The 27,568-nt window shown below is 45.1% G+C and overlaps 3 protein-coding genes across 10 annotated transcripts in view; 1 reads left to right on the forward strand and 2 right to left on the reverse strand.

Moving 5' to 3' along the window:
- CYREN (cell cycle regulator of NHEJ) overlaps window positions 1–21,736 on the reverse strand; it is an 80,742-nt gene extending 59,006 nt beyond the window's left edge. The window contains exons 1-3 of one of the 3 annotated variants that reach the window (XM_055115400.2): window positions 21,462–21,736; window positions 20,417–20,492; window positions 18,465–19,556 (exon numbers count right to left, since the gene is read on the reverse strand). In XM_055115400.2, coding sequence (XP_054971375.1) covers window positions 19,296–19,556; window positions 20,417–20,492; window positions 21,462–21,598 — 474 coding nt within the window. In that variant the 5' untranslated portion in view covers window positions 21,599–21,736 and the 3' untranslated portion in view covers window positions 18,465–19,295. Of the gene's footprint in view, window positions 1–18,464; window positions 20,493–21,245 lie in introns of those variants that run through there. The other 2 variants (XR_010112654.1, XR_008626061.1) reach the window with 2 other exon arrangements.
- Window positions 669–18,584, forward strand: TMEM140 (transmembrane protein 140). Its single transcript, XM_003813453.6, has 2 exons — window positions 669–963; window positions 17,103–18,584. The coding sequence occupies exon 2, from the start codon at window positions 17,127–17,129 to the stop codon at window positions 17,682–17,684; it is 558 nt and encodes a 185-aa protein (XP_003813501.1). The 5' UTR covers window positions 669–963; window positions 17,103–17,126; the 3' UTR covers window positions 17,685–18,584.
- The window catches only part of WDR91 (WD repeat domain 91), a 45,802-nt gene continuing 36,698 nt past the window's right edge, over window positions 18,465–27,568 (reverse strand). For 4 of the 6 annotated variants that reach the window (XM_008966000.5, XM_008966001.5, XM_008966002.5 and 1 more), the window contains exon 16: window positions 18,465–21,736. The gene's annotated coding sequence lies outside the window, so the exon portion shown is untranslated. The remainder of the gene's footprint in view (window positions 21,737–27,568) is intronic. The other 2 variants (XM_063606111.1, XM_063606110.1) reach the window with 1 other exon arrangement.

Here is a 27,568-nt window from a genome sequence, read left to right on the forward strand (position 1 = left end):
GCAGGGGGAGGGCAATGTAGCAGTTCAAATAACTCCTCCTTTGGAGGAAGGGCAAGGAAGCAGAAGAGAACCGCTGAAGGATTCAGCAATAGCACTAGGTAGCAGTCTCATGTAACCAAGTTTAACCCACAGTTGAAATTTCCAGTTGGTCATGTGAGCAACGGAAGCAATTTTTAAACTCTGGCCAGGAGCCCCAGTGCTTACAAAAATAAAAGCTTTGTTCGGCTCTTATTTTGAAATAAAATAGATGTTCCAGCTGCTCCAACATGGGCCTAAACACTGCAGTGAGAATGCTCAGGACACAAAGTTTTGTGTCCAGAGAAGCCCAGTCATCATTACAAAACTGATCTCTAAAAGGGGATGGGGGACAGACGGCATAGCTGCTTCCCAAGGAAATGAGTAGGAGGTGACCTGGGTCCTGACTGCCACACTGGCTGGGAGCTTGGACCAGATGATCCTGATGGGTTTCTTCTGAATAAAATTCCGGGTTGTGTTTATCTTGCAGTTCAAATCACTGGGAGCTTCGAGAGTTCTTTGGCTCCTTCCCTTTCTGGAATTATTGTGTGATATAATCAAGACATTTACCTGGCTCTTTAAATCAGTTGGTTTGCCGGCTACAGTGTAGGTAAAGAGTATGTCATAATGGACAATAAAAAGTTGTTTACATACCTCATTTCTGAAAAGTCATGGGCCACTGGCAAGTTAGGAAACGAAAGTGAAATCAGCTGATAGTGACATCAGTCAGAACAAATGTACCAAAGTTCAGAGAGCTGTTTACTAGGCACGACTGCGAAGGCAAGGGGGCACCAGCTCAGGACTGCATCTGCCTGCCATTTCCCTTCCACTCCTCCTTTCTGGAGTCTGACATTAGAAAGCCAGCGAGAAGGAAGATTCAAACAACCAACCCTGATTTCCTGCTTCTCCTTTTCATGAGTGTTCCTGTGGTCTCTGCACCTCCTTTCTGTAAGTACCGATCCTGCAAGCATCACAGCTTACCCAGACGTCTACTACCTTGTAAGACAATTTTGTTTTCTTCTCAGATATTTCATGTTCTGGCAATCCACATAGGGGAACTCACTGGTTGTTCAGTATCTGTGACCCTCCCTCGCTCATGTCTGTATAATCTACATAATCTACCCCCTTTACTCTCTGCTCTCCTTCCTTCCACTCTTCAGCATCAACATGTGTAGCTCTGGCCTCAAAGATGATGAAAGTAAGGCCAGTATAACTGGTTAGAAACGATGCAGGGCTGACTGCACACAGCAGAGTCTTGCATGCAGTGTGTACAAGGACATGGCTGTGGCTTGTGCAATACACTGTTCATCAGAAATAGGTAAACAAAAGCAGGTCACCGACCAACACTAACTAAACCACTATTCAATGGTAGTTACGAACACATCATAAAACTTTAAAATACACACTGAAGATTAATATCAACAGAAAAACTTGTGTTCTTGCCTCAAAGAATGGGACCTAAGAGATGTTTAGATCTTATGTTAGTCATTAGACCAGATGGCTTCTCATGCCCCAGTGGAAATCCATGGTGGTATTTTAGTTCTCTTGATGCATATTTTAAGAGATTTTTTTTAATGTGGGCTTAGTTTCACTAATAACTTCCACTATGCTTCTTCGCCTATAAAATCAAAGGCTCCTTTGAAAGAGGGAAAAGACACATATTTCCTTCTTCCCTCATGATAACTGAAGAGCATTTTTCAGTATCCACTTACCATACCCCATTCCCCAAAATCTCAGGTCTGAGACTCAGTCCATGAGATATTTTTTCAATCTTGCACATATTCCCCTTTCTCAACTTTCTTTCCAGCTTAGTCCCTGATTTATCTAATTACTAAGGTTGTTTTGAATGCCTGTTTTATAAATTTCTTTTTTTTCATAAATGTAGCACATAATTCTAAAAATATTTTACTGCAAATAGAGAACAATTGCCTGTAATGTCACCACCCAGAGCTACCACAGCTAACATTAACATTTTCAAATACTTCTTTAGTCTCTTTCTCCTATGCCTCTTTATATGGATGTAGTCACACTATGTAGAGTGATTTTATACCTGCTTTTTCTAAAAGATGCATAGTATTTTATCCTTGATACATCATAGTTTACTTCTGATATTGGACTTTCAAGCTGCTTCCCATTTTGTGCCAAAAGTAATGCTGTGCTGAACATTCCTATGTATAAATTATTGACTGGATTTCTGATTGCTGTCTTAGGATAGATTTATAAAAGTGGGCCAAAGAGATATGACTATTTTTAGGGTTTTTAATGTTTATTGCCAATCTGCCTCCCTGAAAGTTTGTACAAATGTTCACATCCACCATCATTGTGTGAGAATGCCAGTTTTACCATATTTTTGGTATCATCAAGTGTTTTTACCTACAGTGTTGATAGGGAAACTCTGGTTTTTTACTTGGCGTATCTTTAATTACATTAGAAAAGTTACAGAATTTTTTTTCATGTTAGTTAACTACTTTGCATTCTTTGTGAATTATCTCTTCATATTTGTCCATTTTTAATGAGGTGTAATGTTTTTTGACAGTTTGCGTAAACATTTTAAACATTAAGTACATTAATCATTTCATAGTTGTGGTAGATATTTTCCATGCTCATTGACTTTTAATTATATTTATGTTGTTTTTGGTGAATAGAAATCTTTATTTTAGAATAGTTAAACCTGTGCAATTCTTTATTTGTAGTTTCCATTTGCTCTTAAGTTCCAAATTTTATTTTTCACTCATAAATCAAATATATCCTTTTTTCCAGATCATTGATTTTTTATCTGGTTTTAACCTTTCACTCTTGGATCCATGTGAAATTTATTTGGGTATGTGGAGTGAGATGAGGACCTAAAATAGTTTTGTTTCTCTTTTCTAGTTAGCTGATCAATTGCTTCAGTATTAGTTAATGAAGAACCCTTTCAGGACTCAAAACAAATATCTCTTCTGAAGAGAGGCTTTCCCTGACCCTATAATCTAGTCATCACTTCCTCCTGCCAGTTTCTCTCTCTCACTCACCCTGTTTATTTCTTTCCCAAACCTTTTCAAAAATTATAATTACCTTTTAAAAAATACATTTGGTGTTTGCCTTCCCAACTAGAGTACAAGCTCAATGAGAGCAGGCACCTGGTTTGTCCTGTGTGGCACTGATTCCCCAGGGCCTCTGATTCAGGGAGTCATCCAAAATGTGTCACTAACAGAGTTACAAGATGAAATGCTGACCCCACGAGTCGAAGTGGGTGGCAAATTGCCTTTGTAATTGCGGAAGAGAGGGCTGGTGCGGGAAAACTAACCATTGACAGCCAAAGGCAGTCACCAGTTTCTGGTACTACTGATTCTCAAACTCTGAATCTTGTGAATCTTGGCCGCCCATAAACTGGACCGTGGAGTCCTGCCAACAGAAACCAAATGAGATTAGCTGGACATGGTGGCAGGAGGCTGAGGCAGGTGAATTTCTTGAACCCGGGAGGCAGAGATTGCAGTGAGTGAAGATGGTGCCACTGCATTCCACCCTGGGTGACAGAGCAAGACTGTCTCAAACAAACAAACAAATTAGGATGGCTCATTTGTAGACATTTTCTCATTTTTAAGGATTTTATTCTCCCTCTAAACTTTTTGTAATCTTTGTTCCCACTTGGATTATCTGCTAGTGAGAGCTAATAGTCAACAAAACAATTGCACAAATAGCAAGTTAATATTAATGGAACCATTTAAACAGCTATCTCAATGGCTTGTCATCTGGGTGCCTGGACTCATGCTTCTGACTTTATGTTATAATCTCATGGTATAGTCCTATTTTGTCTGATAAAGCTGTTTTATTTACATGGAATAATTAAGTAAATCAAAACATCACAGCATTCATTAAAAACTTGGTGGTTGGGATGGCTGTCCACAGAAAACACTGGTGAAATCCAGGAGCTGCCACCACCTACACACTGTTGAAAAACACTGCAGTAGCCGTGTTTTGAAAAGAATTAGAACCTGGACTCATGTTTCTACCAAAGGAAATATGACACATTTCCCTTTCTTCTTCCCTTTTTATTTTTGTGACAGCCACACCTAAACCATGAACACACTGATCTTCAATGTGCTCCACCAGAAATATTTTAGCCAGGACTGGTGGCCTCTGACAAGTAAACCTGCGCCCTTGTTCTATGCCCTGGCAAGCTCTGTTGCCCCGGCTTTATTCTGCTAACATTTTCTTCCCAGTTCTCCTCTCTCCATTCAGGCGACACACCCAACCATGTCTACCCGACTCTCCGTCAATTCCCGTTTCTCCCACTGAGCTATTGCTTCAGCATCATGACCAGAGCAGACACATTGACCCAGTTTGTGTCAGGCCCCAAGCCCTCTATATGTGAGTGAACTTCCTTCAGTCTCACAACAGCCCATGAGGAACGTGACAACTGATGCATTACAGATGAGGATGTGAGGCTCAGGCTGGCTATGTAACTTGCCCAAGGTCACATGACTAGTGAGTGACAGAACGACGACATGCTCCCAGGTCATCTGGCTCTAAAACCCATGCTCCTTACCACCACACTGTGCTACCTCTCAACAGGCAGCTGCATCCTGGAGTCATCACAACCAAACATAAATGAGACCAGCTTCCTAGAGTTCATCTCTGGGAATGAACCCTGGCACTATTTGTCTTCCTAGAATCTCACCACTGTCAGGCTGGTAGCCTGGGCTTAACTTCTCTGAGCCTCAGTTTTCTCTCTATAGTAGTAATAATTTAAATAATACTTACCAGGTCATGTTCTAAATGCCATACACAAATTACTTCATTTAATTTCCATAACATCTACAAAATAAGTTATATAATTAAAGCCATTTTACAGATGAAAAATCTAGGCAGAAGGATGTTAAGTAACTAAGGTCACACAGCTGGTGAATGGAAGAGCAGAGTCTTGAACCCAGAAGCCATAGCTTCAAGGTCCATGCTCAGAACCAGTATTCCACACTGTCTTCACTACGTCAAATGGGAACAGTGATAATAACATCCACACAAGGGTGTTGTGAAGATAAAATGAGTTAATGCATGTAAAGGGCCAGGCCCCCAGTTAGAGGTAGATCCTCATGGTGATTAACAATGCAGCCTGACAGGCTCCATCATTCACTGGCTGTGTGAACTTGGGCAAGTTACTGACCCTTACTAGGCCTGTTTTCTTCTCTGGAAAATGAAGATGAAAACAGTAACTCTACCCTACATGGTTGTAAGAAATTAATAAGACAATACCTGTTAAGTGCTTAGCACAGGGCCTGGCATATAGTAAATTCTCAAGAGATTTTGAGGTCTGTTTTTAATTATTAATAAGTTCTCACTAAAGTTAGATTCCTTCTCAGACACCTTCCACTGATCAAAGAGTCTCATCAAAGCAAGTTCTTCCCTCCCTGGTCCCCTTTGGCTTTCTGAAATCATTAATTAAAAGAAAGGCCCTAGGAACCTAATGGCTTACCTGTTTTTTCTTTTAGTATTCTACTCCGCAAAATTTGCAAAGTGTGTAATGTTTAACAGCAGCAAAATTAAAACATGTAAGTTCCATGCAGCAGTCCTCAAGGCCATGATAGCAACTGCTGCTGGTGGTGCCCGATGGGGAAGGGGCTGCCAAACTATGCATCTGACCAAGTACTAATATCCAGAATCTACAAGAACACAAACAACTCAACAAGAAAAAACAATCCCATTAAAAAGTGGGTAAAGGACATAAACAGACATTTTCCAAAGGAATACATACAAGTGTCCAAGAAACATATGAAAAATGCTCAACGTCACTAATCACCAGATAAATGCAAATTAAAACCACAATGAGATACCATCTTACACCAGTCAGAATGACCATTATTAAAAAGTCTAGGCAGGGCATGGTGGCTCATGCCTGTAATCTCAGCACCTTCAGAGGCCAAGGTGGGCAGATCACGAGATCAGGAGATCGAGACCATCCTGGCCAACATGGTGAAACCCTGTCTCTACTAAAAATACAAAAATTAGCTGGGCATGGTGTCACGCACCTGTAGTCCTAGCTACTCGGGAGGCTGAGGCAGAAGAATTGCTTGAACCTAGGAGGCAGAGGTTGCAGTGAGCTGAGATCATGCCACTGCACTACAGCCTGGGCAACACAGCAAGACTCCATCTCCACGAAAAAAAAAAAAAAAAAAAGTCTAAAAACTCTAAAAACAACAGACGTCGTCAAGGATGTGGAGAAAAGGGAATGCTTATACATTGTTGGTGGGAATGTAAATTAATACAACTTTTAGGGAAAACAGTATGGAGATTTCTCAAAGAACTGAAAAACCACGCAATCCAGCAACCTGGGGTATCATATTTATTGATTTGCATATGTTGAACCATCCTTGCATCCCTGCAATAAATCCCATCTGATCATAGTGTATTATCTTTTTGATGTGCCATTGGATTTGATTTACTAGTATTTTGTTGAGGATTTTTGCATCTCCGTTCACAGGGATATTGGTCTGTGTTTTCGTTTTCTGCTGTGTCCTTGTCTGGTTTTTAGTATCAGGGTGACCCTGGCCTCAGAGAATCAGTTAGGGAGAATTCCTTTCTCCTTGATTTTTTAATAGTTTCAGGATTATTGGTACTAGTTTTTCTTTGTATGTTTGGTAGAATTTGGCTGTGAATACATCTAGTCTTAAGCTTTCTTGGGAGTTTTTTATTATTGATTCAATCTCACTACTCATTATTGGTCTGTTTAGAAGTTCTATTTCTTCCTGGTTCAATCTTGGGGGATTTTGTGTTTCCAGGGATGTATCTATTTCCTCTAGTTTTTCTAGTTTGTGAGCATGCAGTTGTTCAAAATAGTCCTTGATGATCTTTTGCATTTCTATGGTATCAGTTGTAATGTCTTTTTCATTTTTGATTGTGTTTATTTGGATCTTCTTTCTTCTTGGTTAATCTAGCTAGTGGTTTATCAATTTTGTCTATCTTTTCAAATAATCAGCTTTTACTTTCATTGATCCAAAGAACTAATATATGAACTTTTAGTTTCATTGATCCTTTGTAAATTTTTTGTCTCTGTTTCATTTAGTTCTGCTCTGATCTTTATTTTTTCTTTTCTGCTAACTTTGGATTTGGTTTGTTCCTTTTCTAATTCCTTGAGGTGCAATGTTAGGTTGTTAATTTGTGATCTTTCTACTTTTTTGATGCAGGCATTTAATGCTATAAACTTCCCTCTTAGCACTTCTTTTGCTGTAACCTGCAGGATTTAGTACAATGTGTTTTTGCATTCATTTCAAAGATGTTTTTAATTTGTCTTAATTTCTTCATTGACCCAGTAGTTGTTCAGGAGCATGCTGTTTAATTTCCATTATCTGTATAGTTTCCAAAGTTCCTCTTGGTATTGATTTCTAGTTTTATTCCACTGTGGTCTGAGAAGATACTTGATATAATTTCAATTTTTAAAAAGTTTGTTAAAACTTCTTTTGTGGCCTTACATGTGATCTATCTTGGAGAATGTTCCATGTGCTGACAAAAATAATGTATATTCTGTAGTTGTTGGGTAGAATGTTTTATAAGTCCATTTGGTCTAAAGTTCAATTTAAGTACAATGTTTCTTTGTTAATTTTCTGTCCCAATGATCTGTCTAGTGTTGTGAGTGGAGTGTTAAAAGTCCCCTACAGTTATTGTATTGCTGTCTACCTCTTTCTTTAGTGATATTTGTTTTGTTAATCTGGGTGCTTCAATGTTGGGTACATATATATTTAGGACTGTTATATCGTCTTGCTGAATTTATCCCTGCATCATTATACAATGACCTTATCTTTTTTTCTTACTATTTTTAATTTAAAGTCATCTGTTTTATCAGATATAAGTATAGCTATGCCTGCTTGCTTTTGGTTTATAATTACATGGAATATCTTTTTCCACCCCTTTGTTTTCAGTCTATATGTCTTTATGGGTAAGGTTAGTTTCTTGTAAGCAGCATGGATCATGTTTTTTCATCCACTCTGCCAATCTCTATCTTTTAAGTGGAGCATTTAATCCATTTACATTCAAGGTTAATATGGATCTGTGAGACTTTGTTTCTGTTATATTGTTTATTGTTTTCAGGTTGTTTTATAGATTCTTTGTCTTTGCCTTTTTGACTTTGTGTTTTGATGAAACTCTGTCATGTTGCCATTTGATTCCTTTCTCTTCCTTTGTATGATTGTTTTATACAAACTATGAGTTTTATATTTCTGTATGTTTTTGTGATGGTGAATATCAACCTTTTGGCTGGGCATCGTGGCTCATGCCTTTAATCCCAGTGCTTTGGGATGCTAGGCAGGGGGATTGATTGATGCCAGGCAGGGGTATTAATTGATGGCAGGTGGTCGAGACCAACCAGGGCAAAATAGCAAGATCTTGTCTCTACAAAAAAATTAAAAATTAACCGGGCATGGTGGCACATGTCTGTATTTCTAGCTACTCAAAAGGCTGAGGCAGGAAGATTGCTTGAGCCCACGAGGTCAAGGCTGCAATGAACTGTGATTGCACTACTGCATTCCAGGTTGAGTGACAAAGCAAGACCCTCTATCAAAAATAATTAATTAAAAACACCATTCATTTCAGTGCTTAAGATCCTTTTGAGCATTTCCTGTAGTACCAGTCTAGTGGTGACAAATTCCCTCAGCATTTGCTTGTATGGGAAGGACTTTATTTCTCCTTTTATAAAGCTTATTCTGGCAGGATACAAAATTCCTGGCTGACAGACAGACTGTTTTTTTTTTTCCCTTTAGCACTTTGAAAATGCCATCCCATTGTTTTCTGGCATGTAAGAATTCTGCTGAAAAGTCCTCAATTAGTCTGATGAGATTTGGGATTTCCTTTATAGGTGACTAGTCACTTTTGCTAATTTTAAAATTCTTTCTTTCACTTGACTTCAGACATTTTGAATATGCCATGGTGAGGTCCTTTTGCAATGTATTTTCCTGGGGATCACTGGGCCTCCTGTATCTGGATGTCTATTTCTTTAAATATGTTTTCTAAACTTTCTAATCTCTCTTCCCCCTCAGAAATACCAATAATTCATAAGTTCAGTTGCTTCTTGCAGTTCCAGACATCTCAAAGGCTTTATTCATTCTTTTTTATCCTCTTTTCCTCATTTTTGTCTGACTGGATTATTTCAAAAGTCCTGTCTTCGAGTTCTGAGATTCTTTCTTCTGCTTGGTGTAGTCTACTTTTGAAGTTTTTGGGCATATGGTGTATTTCCTTCAATGAATTTTTTAGTTCCAGAATTTCTGCTTGTTTTTATTTAAGATGTCTATCTCCTTGATAAATTTCTCATTTATATCCTGGATTAATTTTCTGATTTCTTTGTATTAGTTTTCAGATTTCTCTTGCACTTCATTGAGCTTCTTTAAAATCAATATTTTGAATTCTTTATCTAGCATTTTGAAGAATTCTCTTTGATTGGGATCTGCTGCTGCTGGACAGCTGTTGTGGTTCTTTGATGATTGTTATGGTTTGACTGTGTCCCCACCCAAATCTCAACTTGAATTGTAGCTCCCATAATTCCCACATGTTGTGAGAGGGTACCCCAGGGGAGGTAACTGAATCATGGGGGCTGGTCTTTCCCATGCTATTCTCGTGATAGTGAATAAGTCTCATGAGAACCGATGGGTTCATCAGGGTTTCTGCTTTTGCTTCCTCCTCATTTTCTCTTGCCACCACCATATAAGAAGTGTGTTTCACCTCCTGCCAGGATTCTGAGGCCTCCCTAGCCATGTGGAACTGTAAGTCCAATTAAACCTCTTTTTCTTCCCAGTCTCAGGTATGTCTTTATCAGCAGTGTGAAAATGGACTAATACAATGGTGTCATATTTCTCTGCTTTTACATGTTTCCTGTATCCTTCCATTGATTTCTTTGCGTCTGGTGTAGCAGTTGCTTGTTCCAATTTTTTGAAATTGCTTTTATAAGGGAGAATTTTTTCCTGAGGATATATGCATGTTGTTAAGATGCTTTGACTTTGACTTTGGATGCCTGCATTCGTGTGATCTTTCTATGACTTCTTCAGCATAGGGTCAGTGTTCTCTGTGATTTCCTCAGTGGGATAGAGTATGGTAATTAGCTGAGACTAAGTCCCCAGTAGTTTAGCTGGGACTTGGATGCCAACTGAGCAGCCTTTGGACCCCAGTGGTGGCAACAGTGGGGTAAGTGTGCCCTTTTTAGGCCCCACAGCAGCTTACGCTGCTCTGGTGGTTAGTGGGTCTTGGAGGGCTGATTCTTGGGCCTCCACATGGCTTGCTTAGAAGCTAGTAGTGGGAGTGGTGAGCCCAGTGTGTGGGCATGATCTCTAGCCCCTGAGCAGGTGGTGTCATGTGAGTGATGGCAGTAGCAGTGTTGAAGCAGCCAACTGGGATCCAAGCAGTCCATGTTGGTGTTGCTGGAAGCTGTGATGGGTTGGGTGAGCTACTTCCCAGTCTCACAGCCACCTGTAGCAGGGTGGTGGGCACTGTTCTAAGTGTGCTTAGGAGAGCTTGGTCTTCCCTGTCCCTTTCCTACCAGGGTGGCAGCTGCAGCCACATTGCCTGATTGTTAATTCAGACTGGTTGTCAATCAGCATTAAACTCTCAAAATGGTGCCAGCTGTGGGCTTGTGAACAGAGAAGGTGGGGCCCCTATCAGGTGAGCAGCATGATCAAGAAGCTGTAGGGAGGGTGGTCTACTTGAGTCTCGGTCTCACAGCAACCCGTAGCAGGCACTGGGTATTGTCCTAGGTATGTGCGGGAGAGCATGGATTCCTTGTTTCTCCTTGACTGGGCAGCAGCTTCAGCCACATCAAGTTGAACTCAGCAAGAAGGTGGGGCACAGCCCAGCATTAAACTCTCAAAATGGCACCTTGGGCCTGTGACCAGGAGGGCAGGGGTCCCTCCAGGCAGGCAGCATGGGCAAGAAGCTGTAGGGAAGGCAGTCTGCTCACATTTCAGTCTCAACAGCAGCATGTTGCAGAGCAGTGGGTATTGACCTAGATGTGCATAGGACAGCCTGATTTCCCTGTTAATCCTTGGCTGGGTGGCAGCTACAGCTGCACCAGCCCAATCTCAGTTCCAGGGAGGGGTGCTGCCCAACATTAAACTCTCAAAATAGCACCTGGAGCCTGAGACCAGAGAGGAAGGAGCACCTCACAAGTAAGCAGCATTGGCAACAAGCTGTGGAACACACAGGATGGCCACATCTCGGTCTCACAGCAGCCCATGGCAGGGCAGTGGGTCTTATCCTAGATATGTGTAGGATGGCCTGATTTCCCTATCCTTCCTTAGCCAAGAGGCAGCTACAGCCTCATCAGCCCAAACTCAGGCTGGGCGGGGGATGCAGCCCAGCATTAAACTCTCAAAACGCTACCTTGGGCCTGGGATCAAAGAGTGTCCCTCCCAGACAAGCAGTGTGGAAAAGAAGCTGTGGGGAGGGGTGTGTACTCACATCTGTCTCAATAGCAGCCCACAGCAGGGCAGCAGACCCTCCCAGGGGTGCATGAGAGCACCTGCTCTCCCGTCTCCCTCCTTGGAGCAGCTCGGCAGCAAGAGCCATGTCTGTAGAGTCCCAGTATCTAGGCTCTCAAAATGGCACCCTGCTGAGGCTGCTCCAGGTTCAGATGCATGTGAGATTTTGTATTGGTTTCCTTTCTGGAGCAATGCCTCTGTGCAATGTTTAGGCAGCTCCGAATGTCAGGCCCAGGCCCTGGCCCAGTGGGTCAAGGTTTCCTTCCGTGGCCAAGATTATAAAAGTTTGTTTTGGAGCCCTAGGGGGTTCTCTCTTACTGTTTCCCCACATCAGGAGCCTCTCCCGACTCTCAGTCGGTTCCCAGCTGGGCAAGCTGCCTCGAATCCTCTCCTTACTTCTCATGTTTCCCATATCTTTTCTGGTTTATCCTAGCATTCACTCCTAGACAATCTGTTCAAAATGGATCCACTTACTATTCTGGTTTCTCACCACGGTGGAGGCACATACTACCTGTGTTTAGATAGCCATCTTGATCCTTTCGAAAATTTACTCTTTCAATAAGAACCTGACAAATACATAATTTAGAATTAAATGATACAATATTTGTGTCTCTTTCAGCCGCCATCCCATTCTCCCTTATTAGTATGAAAATGTTAGAGGTGCTTAAACCAACAAAAAAGCTGCCTTAAATTAATCTCCTGAGAATACTTTCCTTCTATTTCCCTAACTAGGAATTTGCATCGCCTTTAAGCAGAAATCATCTCCCTCCTAAGGCCCTGCTCAGGCTGTAACTCTTGAGTGACAGTGGTCAAGTCACATGCTGACCTGGAATCTAAATCTGCATCTTGTTCCAGAGGACCTAGTGCAGCAAAGCATTATACTTTACTGTCACAACTAAGATGGCAAAAGGCTAACAGCCTTTATTTTTAAAGGGTTCATACAGGCCAACAAACAAAAACTGAAACTCAAAATTATTTTTAAAATAGCAAAAGAACTGACAGCACTTCACAAAAGAAGAAATACAGATGGTCAACAAACACTTGAAAATGTTAAACTTTACTTATTATGAAGAAAAACTATCACTGATTCATCATTTGTCATTATCAAAGAATAAAAGACTCAAGAATATGCGATACTGGGGAGGATGGGATGAGACAGGCACTCTCTGAAACTGCTGGTGGAAACATAAGTTGATTCACAAAAATATTCACCATAGCATTCATAGCATTATAAAATAATGTTACAAAGCATCTATGTATAAACTATAAACTATGATACAGCTATATGCAGCCCTTAATGTTTAGGAACCATTTCTAGTTCACATAGAATGATGTTCACAAAGTGGGATACAAACATATATATTTATGTAATCCCAACAGTGTAAAACAATAGTGTAAAAAGAAGTGTGCTGTTCAGAGTGGTTATTTCTACGACCTGAAGTATAGATGACTTTTAGTCTTTTCTCTGCACTTTCATGTATTTTCTAGTTTCCTACAATCAGCATGTGTTATTTTATTATAAACAGGAAAAGGTTTATCTAAAAATGGCCACAGTGACTCAGCAGTCTCCCCTTTGCCCTCTGAAGGAAACACTGGCTTATCATTAAAGGACATTTAAAAGCTCATTGTGGTGGAAGTGTCATTACCAGGATTGTTTAAGAAAAGAAAAACAAAAACCAGGGAAGGCCCATGGGGAAGTAGAGAAGAGTGTCATGGGGTTTCCAACCAAAGATCCATATGCTGTCACTGCAAAATGTTTAGGGAAAGAAGCAAGGACTGACTTCCACCCTCTCCATACACAAGTTCCTGAAGTCTGTCCATAGTTCAACAGAAAGCATGGATGGGCCATGCCAGCACTGTGCTGAGCATGCATACGACATTAAACACAACCCTCCCTCAGGCAGCTCTGCTGTCCTAAGATGTGTAACCAAGATTCGTACATGAAAGAACTCAGGGAGCCTATGTAGCATTTTCATTCGCTCATTTAAAAAAAAAAACAAAAAAAAAAAGAGCCCCTACTGTGTATCAAAATAACAAAACTGAAGACTGTTCCTCAGAGACATGACACTAGAGTGGAGAATAAATCCTAATTTATAGCTAAACCAGAGTGTGGGCTGAAGGAGCCCAGGAATGCTCTTGCTGCATGGATCAGATTTAGAGAAGCAGAAAGTAGAGTAGGACTCTAGGAGCTGGGGGGTGGCTGAGGATGGGCAGATGGGAATGTATTCATACACAGCCTGAGCAGCTGAGCAGGTGCTGGACTGCACAAGGCAAGAGGGGAAGCTGGGCCTCACCAGAGAATTCCAAGTTCAAGTTCCAAGTTGCACCAGATGGTGGCGAGCCTCATAAGAGCTGGGACGAATATAAAAAGGTGAGAGGCCACCACCTTCTCCACATGCCTGGTCCTGGGCTTCTTGGCTCATTTTGTTTTGCTCTACATTAAAAGGTCAGTTGAGAGAAAATGAGGAAGTCAAAACAAAGGCTCCTGGCGTCTGGCAGGAGCTGCCGCAAGGTGGCTGATGCAATCTCCCCGAGGAGCCACATTAATTTTAAAAAAGGCTTTGTTTTCAAAGCAAAACGTTTAATAATTTTTTTTGGAACCCCAGTGTAACAGAATTCAAATGGGAAAAGTGAGAGGGAGTGTTTAAACAAAGGCATCCCCAAGTCCCTTCCCAGTTGGTCCTGAACAATGGAGGAGGTCAAACCTTCTTTTCCACAGCATGATGGTATAAATCAGGGAGTCCTGGAAATCTATTCCACACCCTAAAATACCCAAACCCATTAAAAGCACAGATACAGGCTTTTACAAACATTTACTAAATAAGCAAAACCATACAAAATATGTTCCCGTCGGCAATTTTTCCCATACCATGGACTCAAATGGTTAAAACTCCTTATCATCCCAGACTAATGCCACCTTTTCAATTCCCAATAATTCCTTCTGTAACAAGCATCATTGCTCCAAGAATCTCTCAACTACATTCAAACCCGAGTCTTCAGACCCTTGGCCCTCTGGGACCTCCAGAGCCTTTGACAGTGCCACCCAAGGCAGCAGCCAGGGCTTCTGCTGGGACAGCCCCTCACTCCTCCACTCTGACTGTCCCCACTGGGCTTCTCTGGAGCAGAAGCCACGGGCAGAACTGGGCAGACTGCCCAGTGCTGCTGAGCCCAGAGCAGCGGCATCTGAGGGGAGGCGGTGGCAGTGTGGACCCCACCCTTACTGTATTCACAGGCCCCAGCTCCACCAGCCAGCGTACCCAGGTCTCTGCCAAAGAAGTCGCTGGTCAATCTTCATTCTCATTTTTGGCATACACCTAGGTCCTTTGAATGGAGCTGCCCTCTCTCTCAGCCTGTTCCATATTCTTTTTTTTCCCCACTTGGTCCCTTTCTGTAACAAATGCAGTGTGTAGAATGAGACAGACCTTCCAGTCAGCTCTGGGAAAGAGGAGGGAGCTGTTCCCCCAGAGGGGTCCCCTCAGAAACTGATCATCAGGGCTGTGTAGCCTTCAGGTCCCTTCCCAGGGCCATGACTCATTTTGCTGCTGAACACCACCTGGGACTCCCTGCTGGGGCTTCCAGGAGGCCATTTGGTATCATGGCCCCAGTACCTTGTGCCTCACAAAGCTTGAAGCTCTGTGTTCCTAGTCACTTCCTGGTGAATGCTGTTGTATTAGTCCATTTTCATACTGCTATGAAGAGATACCCAGTAATTTGTAAAGAAAGAGGTTTAATGGACTCATAGTTCCACATGGCTGGGGAGGCCTCACAATCATGGTGAAAGGCAAAGGAAGAGCAAAAGCACATCTTACATGGCAGCAGGCAAGAGAACATGTGCAGGGGAACTGCCCTTTATAAAACCATCAGATATCATGAGACTTGCTACCATGAGTACAGTATGGGGGAAACCCACCCCCATGATCCAGTTACCTCCCACTGGGTCCCTCCCACAATGTGGGGATTATGGGAGCTATAATTCAAGATGAGATTTGGGTAGGGACACAGCCAAACCATATCAGCCGAACCTTATCCCATATTGGAAAATACACATATGTAAAATACAGTGTGCAGACCACTGTTTCAGAGACCAACTGGACAAAGCCCTTCTGATTTAAAACGGAGTGAAAAGAATTTTTTAAAAGAGTATAACAAAGTGGGCACTTTTATATACAATTAGAGGGACTATGATTAGCAAGTTTTCTGTAGGCCAGTTAGGCAGTATTTAGCAAGATCACTAAAAGATATTTCTACCCTTGATCCAATGATTGCACTTATAGGTAGATCACCTGAGAAAAATCAGATTCCAAACACGATTCACACAGCATCTTCACTTATAATGGTGAAAAGTGGAAACAATTTGTCTAGTAATAGTGTAATGGATGATTCCACATGAACTATTGCACAGCCATTGATCATGTTTTTGAAGAATATTTAACAGCTTTGAAAAATGTTTACTAAATCTAGTGAAAAAACATTACATTCAACATCATGATTATGTAAAAATACATCAGTACAGGAAGAAAATATTGGTAGAATATTAACAGTGGTTTTATGTGTATGATGGGATAAAAGGTTATCTTTTTTATTATTATTTTTAAAATATCTTCTGGCCAGGCATGGTGGCTCATGCCTGTAATCCCAGCACTTTGGGAGGCCAAGGTGGGTGGATCATTTGAGGTCAGGAGTTCAAGACCAGCCTGGCCAACATGGTGAAACCCATCTCTACCAAAAATACAAAAATTAGCCAGGCATGGTGGCGGGTGCCTGTAGTCCCAGCTACTCGGGAGGCTGAGGCAGGAGACTTGCTTGACCCCGGGAGGCAGAGATTGCAGTGAGCCAAGATCGCACCACTGCACTCCAGCCTGGGTGACAGAGTGAGGCTCCATCTCAAAAACAAACAAACAAAAACGTCTAAGTTTTCTATAATTCGTACTACCATTGTCAGGAAAAAATTTGTATTAGTTTTTAAAGTAATGAGTATATGATGGGATTTCATCACCAGGTGACATCTTGTCTTGACCCAGTAATGAGTTCCCAGAGCACTGCAGGTAAAATCAGAGTGGGTGTGTCAGTGGTCCTCGACCCAGGCTCACCTTCGAATGAGCTTCAGAGCTTCAGAAACACACCAGTGCCCAGCCCGAAGCACATAAGTTGAGCTCTGATTGATCTGTGGCCCAGCAATGGGTAGTTCTTACAGCTCCCCATGTGGTTGTCTTGGCAGCTGTGGTGAAAACCAATAGCTTCCTCCACCTTCAGGTCTCCATTAAGGGTGGGCCTTGCCCTTCACCTCAGTCAAAACCCACCTTCAAAAAAGATCTGAGAAATCCCCTCACTAATGTTTCCAATGGCTTGTTGTATTTGGACTGGAGCAAAGCCTTTGGCTAAAGAGCACTTCACTCAGTTTAAGATGTTTCACACTTTCAAAGCTGCTTGGGAGAGACTTTTCCTCCTGACCTCAAATCAGAGGGCAGCTAATGACTTATTTGCAAATAGGTCCTGGCAGGAGGTTACCTCAGACTTCTGGTCCTTGGTGGAGGGCAGGGTAGGAGGGAAACTTGCCATGAGTTTGTAAGAAATGCCAAAGGGAGAACATGAGCTTGTCTGGACACAGGGAACAAGCAGGGGAGAGATGGACTGACTGCTGTGACTTCCCCGCAGGTCCCCCGGCAGAGGGCAGTAGAGATGGCCGGCCCAAGGCCTCGGTGGCGCGACCAGCTGCTGTTCATGAGCATCATAGTCCTCGTGGTTGTGGTCATCTGCCTGATGTTATACGCTCTTCTCTGGGAGGCTGGCAACCTCACTGACCTGCCCAACCTGAGAATCGGCTTCTACAACTTCTGCCTGTGGAATGAGGACACCAGCACCCTACAGTGTCACCAGTTCCCTGAGCTGGAAGCCCTGGGGGTGCCTCGGGTTGGCCTGGCCCTGGCCAGGCTTGGCGTGTACGGGGCCCTGGTCCTCACCCTCTTTGCCCCCCAGCCTCTCCTCCTAGCCCAGTGCAACAGTGATGAGAGAGCGTGGCAGCTGGCAGTGGGCTTCCTGGCTGTGTCCTCTGTGCTGCTGGCCGGCGGCCTGGGCCTCTTCCTCTCCTATGTGTGGAAGTGGGTCAGGCTCTCCCTCCCGGGGCCTGGGTTTCTAGCTCTGGGCAGCGCCCAGGCCTTACTCATCCTCTTGCTTATAGCCATGGCTGTGTTCCCTCTGAGGGCTGAGAGGGCTGAGAGCAAGCTTGAGAGCTGCTAAAGGCTTACGTGATTACAAGGGTTCAGTTCCAACCATGGTCAGAGGTGGCACATCTGCTCAGCCATCTCATTTTACAGCTAACGCTGATCTCCAGCTCCAGCGATGGAACCCACTACAGAGGAGGTGGGGCCCCTGTGTCAAAGAGGCCGAGGGGCAGCAAGGGCAGCCAGGGCACCTGCGGCTTCTTAGTATAAGATTGTCTGTCCTTCAGGACTTCCAAGGCTCCCAAAGACTCCCTAAACCATGCAGCTCATTGTCACACCAATTCCTGCTTTAATTAATGGATCTGAGCAAATCTTCCTCTAGCTTCAGGAGGGTGGGGAGGGAGTGATTGCTGTCATGGGGCCAGACTTCCGGGCTGATTTGCCAAATGCCAAAATGAAACCTAGCAAAGAACTTACGGCAACAAACGAGGACATTAAAAGAGCGAGCACCTCAGTGTCCCTGGGGACATGGTTAAGGAGCTTCCACTCAGCCCACCATAGTGAGTGGGCCGCCATAAGCCATCACTGGAACTCCAACCCCAGAGGTCCAGGAGTGATCTCTGAGTGACTCAACAAAGACAGGACACATGGGGTACAAAGACAAGGCTTGACTGCTTCAAAGCTTCCCTGGACCTGAAGCCAGACAGGGCAGAGGCGTCCGCTGACAAATCACTCCCATGATGAAACCCTGGAGGAGTCCAAATCCTCGCTGTGAACAGGACTGGACGGTTGCGCACAAACAAACGCTGCCACCCTCCACTTCCCAACCCAGAACTTGGAAAGACATTAGCACAACTTACGCATTGGGGAATTGTGTGTATTTTCCAGCACTTGTGTATTGGAAAACCTGTATGGCAGTGATTTATTCATATATTCCTGTCCAAAGCCACACTGAAAACAGAGGCAGAGACATGTACTCTGGTGTGATCTCTTGTCCTCAGTGTCTCTTCTGGGCTCCTGTCCCTCTTGCTTTATAGCTAGCTGCCCGGGGACCAAGGTACAGGTGAAAGCAAGGTAGCAGCTTGCGAGAGGAGGCCTGTCTGGCTTACCAGTCTATACACTGTGGCCTCAACCTCCCAGACAGGGCAGAGAACTGTGGGCAGCTCGTTTGCTTTCTAGGCTGGCTGGAGAGGTGGGAGCTCATTGATAGACTCATGATGGAAACTATTTTTGAAACAGGCTTCCTCCTTCAGGAGAGATCATGCGGACTAAACTGTAGCAATTCCAGTGCACCTGGCAGTGATCCTTTTCTTTGCAAAGTACTGTCTCTTTGGTTCCAGTAAGTTGGACCACCACATGACATCATTTTCCCTGGAACCTGGTCACTGACTAACACAGACAATTGGGACTCCAGAGCCTCAAGAGCCGGGAGAGGGCACAGTACATACAGAGGGAGTCGAATGGGATCTCACTTTGAGTCCTGCCTTCCGCACACTCAGAACGGCAGCCCCAAGGCCTGGAGTGTCCAGGGGCTTCTGGCCTGAGGTGAATCTGCCAGGCCCAAGAAGGCACAAAGGTAGGAGCACAGAGAGCCCCATTCCCACAGGCGGGCGGCCCAGCAGCACCAGTGGAAGCTCAGCTGTCCTCCAGCTGCTCTCGGCAGACAGTTCGGTGCACAGTTTATGCCCTAGCTGAAAAAGATCTCCCGGACGTATTTCAGCACATCCTCTTCCTCCTCCTCCTCAGGGCTCCTGCTACAGGCAGAGCTGGAACCCCCTGGCCTCTGGGAAGGGCTGAGGCCTGGAGCCAGTGCCTGTTTCCCACTGTCCTCTTCCTCACTGCTGCTCCCAGAACTTGTGTGAGGCGACATGGAGCAGGGAGGGGAGTGCTCTGGGTTATCAGCCCCTGCCAGGGCCGGCTGCTCGCAGGCCTTTTCCTGTTTGCGGCTCTGTGAAGTACGGGAAAACGCAGGCTCAACATACGTGTTTTATTTCCCTAACATGCTGATCTGTCAGTAACGCAGGATGTATCTAGAAGCAACTACAAAGCCAATGTGACCAGGCCAGGCAATGTACCCATATCCTGAGCACCCACCCTCTCTTCACCCCACTCCTTCCCCTGACCCCCTCTTCACAGCTCTTGAAGAAACCAGAACCCACTCGGGAGAGAAGCAAGCAAAGGCATGAGGATTAGCTGAGGGGAAAGGAAAAAGAAATGGAAGAAACATGTCTAGAAAGGCCGGTGACAGAACCCAGGACACAAAACCTGGGTGTGGGCCCATGCCTTAGCACTAGGAAAAGTCCCACACCACAGGGCTATTGCAAGGCTAAAATGACATAACGCATGCTTTCAAGGCACCTGGTAAACTGTAGAATGCTGTGCAACTCTGAGGCACTGCAATTATTACTGCAGGAAGCTAGGAAGCTCAGCATCCTCTGCTCAGGAGAGGGGCAATGGCTAAGAAGTCATCTACCCAACTGGGAACCTTTCCAAGAACACAAACAGGTAAACGCTTCATGTCCCATCCACATACACACCAGCGCACAGTCACGCTCTCCCTAACACACACACGCCCTCCCTAACACACGCATGCCCTCCCAGGCTTCTAGCCTCAAAGACACCCCACGAGCGCACACCCACATGGGGAGAGGCCTGGGCAGCATGGCCGAGATAAGAGCAAGGGAAGTGGCAGGAGGAAGAAGAGGTAGCCTACGGCAGAGGGCGTCTCTCTTACTGACGGTGACCAAGGGTCTAGCTTCTGCCCATGCAGAGTTTCTGGTCATGAGTAAGAGGCTTGTCTGACTTTACCTCAATCAGGATTCCCAGAGCAACATCGACTATCTCGGCCTCATTCATGCAGTACACAGTCCTTGTCGCAGGGAGTCTGAAAAAAAGACATGCAAGGCACAGATGACACAGACTCTCAAGTCTCATAAGGGCAAAGAGAACAGGAGAAGCAGGGCCTCTTCCCCCTGCCTTCCTACCACGCAGGAGGTACCAGCACCTCTGAGCTGAGGAGCTTTCTGACACGGACACAATTTCCTCAGCCTTGCAGCCCAGTGACTGGCACAGGGCTTCATGGAGGCAACACCTGGGTGCCTCCCACCCTCCACCAACTGCCCTACAAGGATCTGGAAGTAGGGAAGGATGGCCGCCTCTGAAACACACACGTGGATGCAAGAGGAAGGGAACCTCGGGCTGAGGCTGTACTGAGAGGAACCTGAAAGCAGGACCAGACTTAGGGAAAGACGGCAGCAGTCACAAGGGAAGGCTGTCAGTCAGGAAACCTTAGAGGAGAAGGAGCCAGAGAGGGAAACACCGAGTGCTGGGGCCCCGCCCACTTCACAGTGCAGCCTGGAGACTCACCACCCCCCCCACCGGCAATTACCGTCATTCAACTCACTCACTCCCCAGCTCCTTAGCTCTTGCTGGCCCTGCAGCTGCTGCTCATCTGTCCATCCCTAAAGGTCTGTCCACAGGGGCAGGCACCACTCAGAACAGACCCTTCCACTGATCTTGCCCATCTGATGTTACCATGTTTGTTGTAAAGGAAGAGACTGGCATTCTGGACAACTGGCATCAGAGACTGGCTGACATGGAGAACCCACTCTGTGTGTGCTGAGGGCAGGGCACTCACCAGTGCAGAGGCAGAAGTGGGTGCCTGTCCTCGAGGGTTAACCCGCTTTGCCTCCCGCCCACAGCCCCTCCACTTTCTAAAAGCTCAAGAGATGATCAGACTGAAACACCGGCCCGTCTTGCTGTTCTGCCTAGGCTGGAAGACCTGGCCCAGGTCATGGAGGCCCCTGCTCCACGTGCCAGATTCGCAGGAGTCTTCTGACCAGAGCTGTCGCACCTTGCTGCTGCCACTGGCACTGCTGCCATTTTCATCCTCTTGGGGGCCTTCATTGGTGCCACATTCTTTGTAGCCACCTGGGCTGTCAGCCATGAGGGAAGGACCCTCGTTTTAGTCTCGGATTGTAAGGTTTCCATCTCTGTACCTTCTCACGAAGACGAGTCAGAGCCCAAGCTTAATGACCTGTTTTTTAATTCAGGAAGGTAAATCTCGTTCTCTCGTCACACCCGGAATTACAGGTCCATTTGTCCTCAGTGGGAGCTGATCTTTGATTCCTACAAAGAACAATAAAGTCCGGTGAATTCCAATACCTCCAGTCATCAGGCACAGTTACTGGTCGGTGCAGGGCAGACCAGAAGCGACCAAGGCCCAAGAGACTCAGACGGCCATTCACAGGCATCAGGCAGGTGTGATTGTGGGCAGGACAGCAGCTCAGGAGAGAGCCCTCTGACCTCCCCAAAGCTGGTGCCCCCTACAGGCAGCCAAAGCCAACCAGAGATACCTCCTGCAGCCTCTGTGCTGACTGACTCAGCACAGGAGGAACGGAAGGAGGCGGAGGCCCCTAATGTTCCTTCTCATTACCACCCCAAATGCCACTGTCCTCTGGATGCCCAGCCCATTCAATCCCTAAAATACCTCTTAATGGCCTCTCCCTCATCTGGCCAACTCGACTTCTCCACTCTTCTATGGTGGCTCAGTTACATGAAACTGAGGGCATTTTATTTCACAATAAAGTCTCATTGGCCAACACGCCACCCTTAAGCTAAAGATACTTCTGATTGGTCAAACTTGAAGCAGCAATAGGGGCCCGGAGGCATAACTGTGCCAGTCTGTAGATTCTGAAGCCCACGCCAGCCTCTGATCTAGTTTGGCCTCTCTTTTCCCTATCCCAATTGTTCTGCCTCCACTCAGCAGTCCTGGAGCTCAGTCCTCACCCAGAGAGATGGAGTTGTGACTCAGAGGGCCTAGGTCTCTACCTTCCACTTAGGAATCAAGCCAGAAGCTCCTGAAGCGGAGGTTTGCCCAAAAAGAGTAGTCAGCGATAGTCCTCTCTGAATCATAATTTGATAATGTATTGCTCATCCAGATGGCTGTTTACAATTTAAGAAAAAATATTACCAGGCCCTCCTCCTAACCTGCCCGGCCATGGGGCACACCTTTGCCAATGCACCTTCATTTCTGTCAAAACTCAGTGATATTAGTGACTCCTACCCCCTAAGGCGCCTCCCAAGCGCAGTGCTGCAGTCTGTGCGGACAAATTTAGTTCACCCTGGGGTGCCTATTAAGTACATTTCGCAAACGAGGAACTGAGAGTTAACTTGCAGAAGATCACAGAAAAGTTTGAAATCAGCTGGTTGGATTCGCAGCCAGGTCCTGCAGACTCCAGACCCCGCGCCTCCCCGCCCTGCTTCTGGGCCCCAAGAGCAGGCCGCAGCAACTTCCAGAAGCCGGGTCTCTGGGGCACCGCGCTCGCGGACCGACCTCAGTCCCATCCCAGCCGCTCCCTGCCTGGGCAGAATGGGGGCCCCGCGGGAACGCGACGTGCTGCCAGTTCACAGCCCGCCCTCCCTCTGCGGGCCGGTACCCGCCGCTGGCGGCGCCGACCTGTGGGAGGCCCAGAGGGCCGGTGAGTGCGGAGCGGAAGGCGCGGGCGAAGCACCGCAGGGGCCTCGCTGACCCCGCCGCACGCCGGACAAGGCTGCAACGGCTCCTTCCGACCCGAACGGCCGCGCGCTCCTCTGGCCGGCTACTGGCTTCCCTGCTCTCAGGTTCCCGTCTCCGGCTCTCGTGCCCCTTCTTAGCTTCCAGAGCGGAGCCGGGAGGCAAATTCCAAGCGGTTGTGGGACCCACGCCTCACCCGGAACTTTAAGCCCTGCCGTCTCGCCTGGCGCCCAAACTCTGCGGACCTCCACTGGCCGCCCGCCTCTTCCGGCCCCGCGCGCTCCGGGGTCCCGCGCGCTCCCGGCCCCGGGACACTTCCGGTCTTGGGGAGCTCCCGGCCCCCTCGCAGTCCCGGCGCCCGGGACACTTCCGGCTCCCGGCAGCTGCCTCAGTCGGAGGTCCGCGGGCGCCCCATGCTGGCAGTGCTAACGCCCCCGGCTGGCATCCGGTTGGCTGCGCGCTGGGAACGCCAGCGAGGCAGCTCCACCGGCTTGAGGAGGGTGAAAGTGTCAATTCTCGGCCCCTGAAGTTAGTGGAAGGGAACGGGCATGGTTTGGAAAGGCCCGCCGGGAATTCCCTCAGAAACCAGGCGAAGCTCCCTGCTAGGCCAGGCCCCCCTCGTGTGCTTGAGGAGGATGGGAGCCCGGCCTCGGTTTGTTATCCTAATTAAGTGGAAAATTAAGAAAATAATAGAATAATAGCATAAGTACTAATAGTAAAATTATAGTAAGAGAAACAACAATAGCTAGAATGGAATGAATTGCTGTATTAACCAAGGCTAAAAAGAATTTCAGCCCTCCGAAAGTTAAAGCGAGGGAAGAGAGAGACCCTCTCATATTGTTTTATACTCAGTACCTGTGTTTTTTTTTTTTTTTTTTTTTAAAAAAGGAAGTGAAATCAAAGACAGGCAGCTCAGCGCCAGGCCCAAAACTGGACCTGGGCCTGCCTGGCCTAAACCTAGTAGTTAAAAATCAACTCATGACTTAGAAACCGATGTTATTCATAGATTCCAGACATTCTATAGAAAAACATTGTGAAACTCCCTGCCCTGTTCTGTTTCTCTCTGACCATCCGTGCATGCAGCCCCTGTCACGTACCCCTTGCTTGCTCAAATCAATCACGACCCTTTCATGTGAAATCTTTAGTGTTGTGAGCTCTTAAAAGCGACTGAAATCTTTAGTGTTGTGAGCTCTTAAAAGCGACAGAAATTGTGCACTCGGGGAGCTCGGATTTTAAGGCAGTAGCTTGCCAATGCTCCCAGCTGAATAAAGCCCTTCCTTCTACAGCTCCGTGTCTGAGAGGTTTTGTCTGTGGCTTGTCCTGCTACAGTCCTTGGTTCCCTGACCGGGAAGCGAGGTGACTGACGGACGGCTGAGGCAGCCCCTTAGGCGGCTTAAGCCCTGTGGAGCCGTGTGGAGCGTCCCTGCAGAGGACTCCGGCCAGCCTGAGTGACGCGATCCAAAGAGCGCTCCCGGGTAGGAAATGGCCCTGGTGGAACGCCTTGCCAGAGCGGCGCATAGCAGGCTCCCGAGAAGGATTAACACTGGCTGAACACCGGGAAGGAACTGGCACTTGAAGTCCGGACATCTGAAGCTTGTCAAGACTAGTCTTTGGAAATTGCCCCACTCCACGTGAGTGGAAGCATGGCCTGATCACCCACGGTGTGCCTGTATTGACATCTTTGTTCTGGTTTTGACTTGGCTTGACTTGGTAAGACTAGTCTTTGGAACTTGCCCCACTCCACGTGAGTGGAAGCATGGCCTGATCACCCACGGTGTGCCTGTATTGGCACTTTTGTTCTGGTTTTGACTTGGCTTGACTTGGTAAGACTAGTCTTTGGAACTTGCCCCAGTCCATCTGAGTGGAAACGTGGCCTGATCACCCACAGCTTGCCTGCATGGGCACTCTTGTTCTGGTTTTGACTTGACTTGAATTGCTGGATACTTTGGTTTTGGTTTTGACTTGGCTTGAATTTTTTGGTACTCAGATTTTGAATTTCGTGATTTTGGTTTGGTATAAATGGTAAAAGTGTGTGCCCTCTTTACCTGTTCTTTGTCTTGTGGTATGTGTGGTGTGAGCGTGGTAGTTTGTCTGGAAAAAAAAAAAAAAAAAAAAACATGGGTCAGGTGCAAAGTAAGCCCACCCCACTGGGACCTATGTTAAAAAAATTTTTTTTCAAGAGAGAATTTAAAGGAGATTACGGTGTTAGTATGACACCAGGAAAACTTAGAACTTTGTGTGAAATAGACTGGCTAGCATTAGAGGTAGGTTGGCCACCAGAAGGAAGCCTGGACAGGTCCCTTGTTTCAAAGGTATGGCACAAGGTAACCTGTAAGCCAAAGCACCCAGACCGGTTTCCGTACATAGACAGTTAAACAGCTGGTTTTAGACCCCCTTTCCCCCACCACAGTAGTTAAGAGAACAGCAGCATAAGCGGCTGGCAGAGGCAAGGAAAGACCAGCAAAGAGAAAAAGAGGCCATCTGTACCAAGTCTAAGAGTTTAGACTAAACAAGTTCTTATTAATAGCAAAGGATAATTGAAATCTCAAACTTACAAGGTTTTCAACAAAAGTGAAGTTTGCTAAAAGTTAACAGTGTAACATGTATTATGGTAACTTCTAATCTTGTGGCCTTAGACAGTCTAGTCCAAAGACATAAAGTTCGCTTTTTTAAAAAGGAAAGAAAAGGGGGGAGGCAGAATTTATATTAAAAAAAAAGTTATATGGTAAATTCTTGTCCTGAAATAAATTAACTGGTTGTTTAAAGAAAAAAAGTTTGTTAATAAGTCAAAAAATTGAGACATGTTAAAAAATTGTCTGCGAAAGTCGTAAGAGAAAAAAGTTATAAAAAAAATTTTTATGCAAAAAATGTTGTATAATTTAAAAGTAATGAGGCCTCCTGAGTACTATTTTTAAAAAAAACCAGTTCATGTGCAAGATGTATAAGAAAAGTAAAATATACCTTTGGTAAAAAAAAAAAAATTATAAAGGGGCATAAAAATGTGGATTTTTACCTACATTAAAAGGTTAAAAAAATTATTGTTTTAAAAGTTTAAGCAAGTTTTAAAACGTTAATTATAAAAAAAATTCTGTGTGTAAACATATTAGCTAAGGTTAAAAAGGTATCCAGTTTTTCTTTGAACTGGACATTAAAGTAAAAATGCAACAGGTTTTTCTTAAAGCATCAACCTGCTCTTTAACAAAAATTATAAAAGGTTAAAAAGAGTCTATAAAATCTTACATTATGGTCAAACATAAAAAATTGGATAAATATGTCTACAAGGTTTTATTAAAATTAAGTTTAACATTAATAACACACTAATATAAAGGTAAAATTTAGCTTATCTGGTATAAAAGTCATACAGGAAGCATTATTAAATATAAAATAGTGTTTACTTTCTTTTGTCTAAAAACTAATAAAAATTGGTGCTAAAGGAAGCATTCATTTTACTAGAGGATCATAAAAGTTAAAGACTTAAAACAAACTTTGGCAATTAAGACAGCATACCAAGATGCAAATGCCTGGTTGAAATGGATCAAATATTCCATCTGCAGGTTAAACAAAAGCAATTAGCATGCTTGTGCACATGGCAGGCCAGAGGCCCTGACTGTCCCCCTTCCACTAAGGTGGTCCTCCAGTTGGCCAGGCATGGGCTGCATGGTAGCTCTTTTCCAGGATTCTATAGCCTGGAGTAATAAGTCATGCCAAGCTCTCTCTACTATATCCCAAAGTCCCTGCAGGTCAGCCCCCGAGGGCCATCCAGCTTCCATCTCCCAACACTAAGTTCACTGCGTGTCTCTCATGGCAGGGAGGAGACTTAGCATTCCTTGGAGACCTGAAGGGATGCAGTGAGCTTAAGAATTTTCAAGAGCTTATCAATCAGTCAGCCCTTGTTCATCCCCAAGCGGATGTGTGGTGGTATTGTGGTGGACCTTTACTGGGCACTCTGCCGAGTAACTAGAGTGGCACTTGTGCTTTAGTCCATTTGGCTATCCCTTTCACCCTGACATTTCATCAAGAGGAAAAAATAAGAAGAAGAAGAAGACATCATAAAGCGAGAAAAGCCCCTTATAGGTCTTTCAACTCTCACATCTATTTAGATGCAATTGAAGCCCCGCAAGGAGTCCCAGATCAATTTAAAGCTTGAAATCAAATAGTTACAGGATTTAAGTCAATATTTTGGTAGATGACAGTCAATAAAAATGTAGATTAGATAAACTACATCTATTACAACCAACAGCAGCGAGCTTTTCATGAGTTAAAAAGAAAAACTCATGTCGGCCCCAGCCCTGAGGCTACCTGACCTGACAAAACTCTTTACGCTCTATGTGTCAGAAAGAAAAAAAATGGCAGTTAGAGTTTTAACCCAGACTGTAAGGCCCTGGCCAAGGCCAGTGGCCTATCTCTCAAAACAACTAGATGGGGTTTCCAAAGGCTGGCCCCCA

This window comes from Pan paniscus, chromosome 6 (assembly GCF_029289425.2).
Source record: "Pan paniscus chromosome 6, NHGRI_mPanPan1-v2.0_pri, whole genome shotgun sequence".
Classification (NCBI taxonomy): Eukaryota; Metazoa; Chordata; class Mammalia; order Primates; family Hominidae; genus Pan; species Pan paniscus.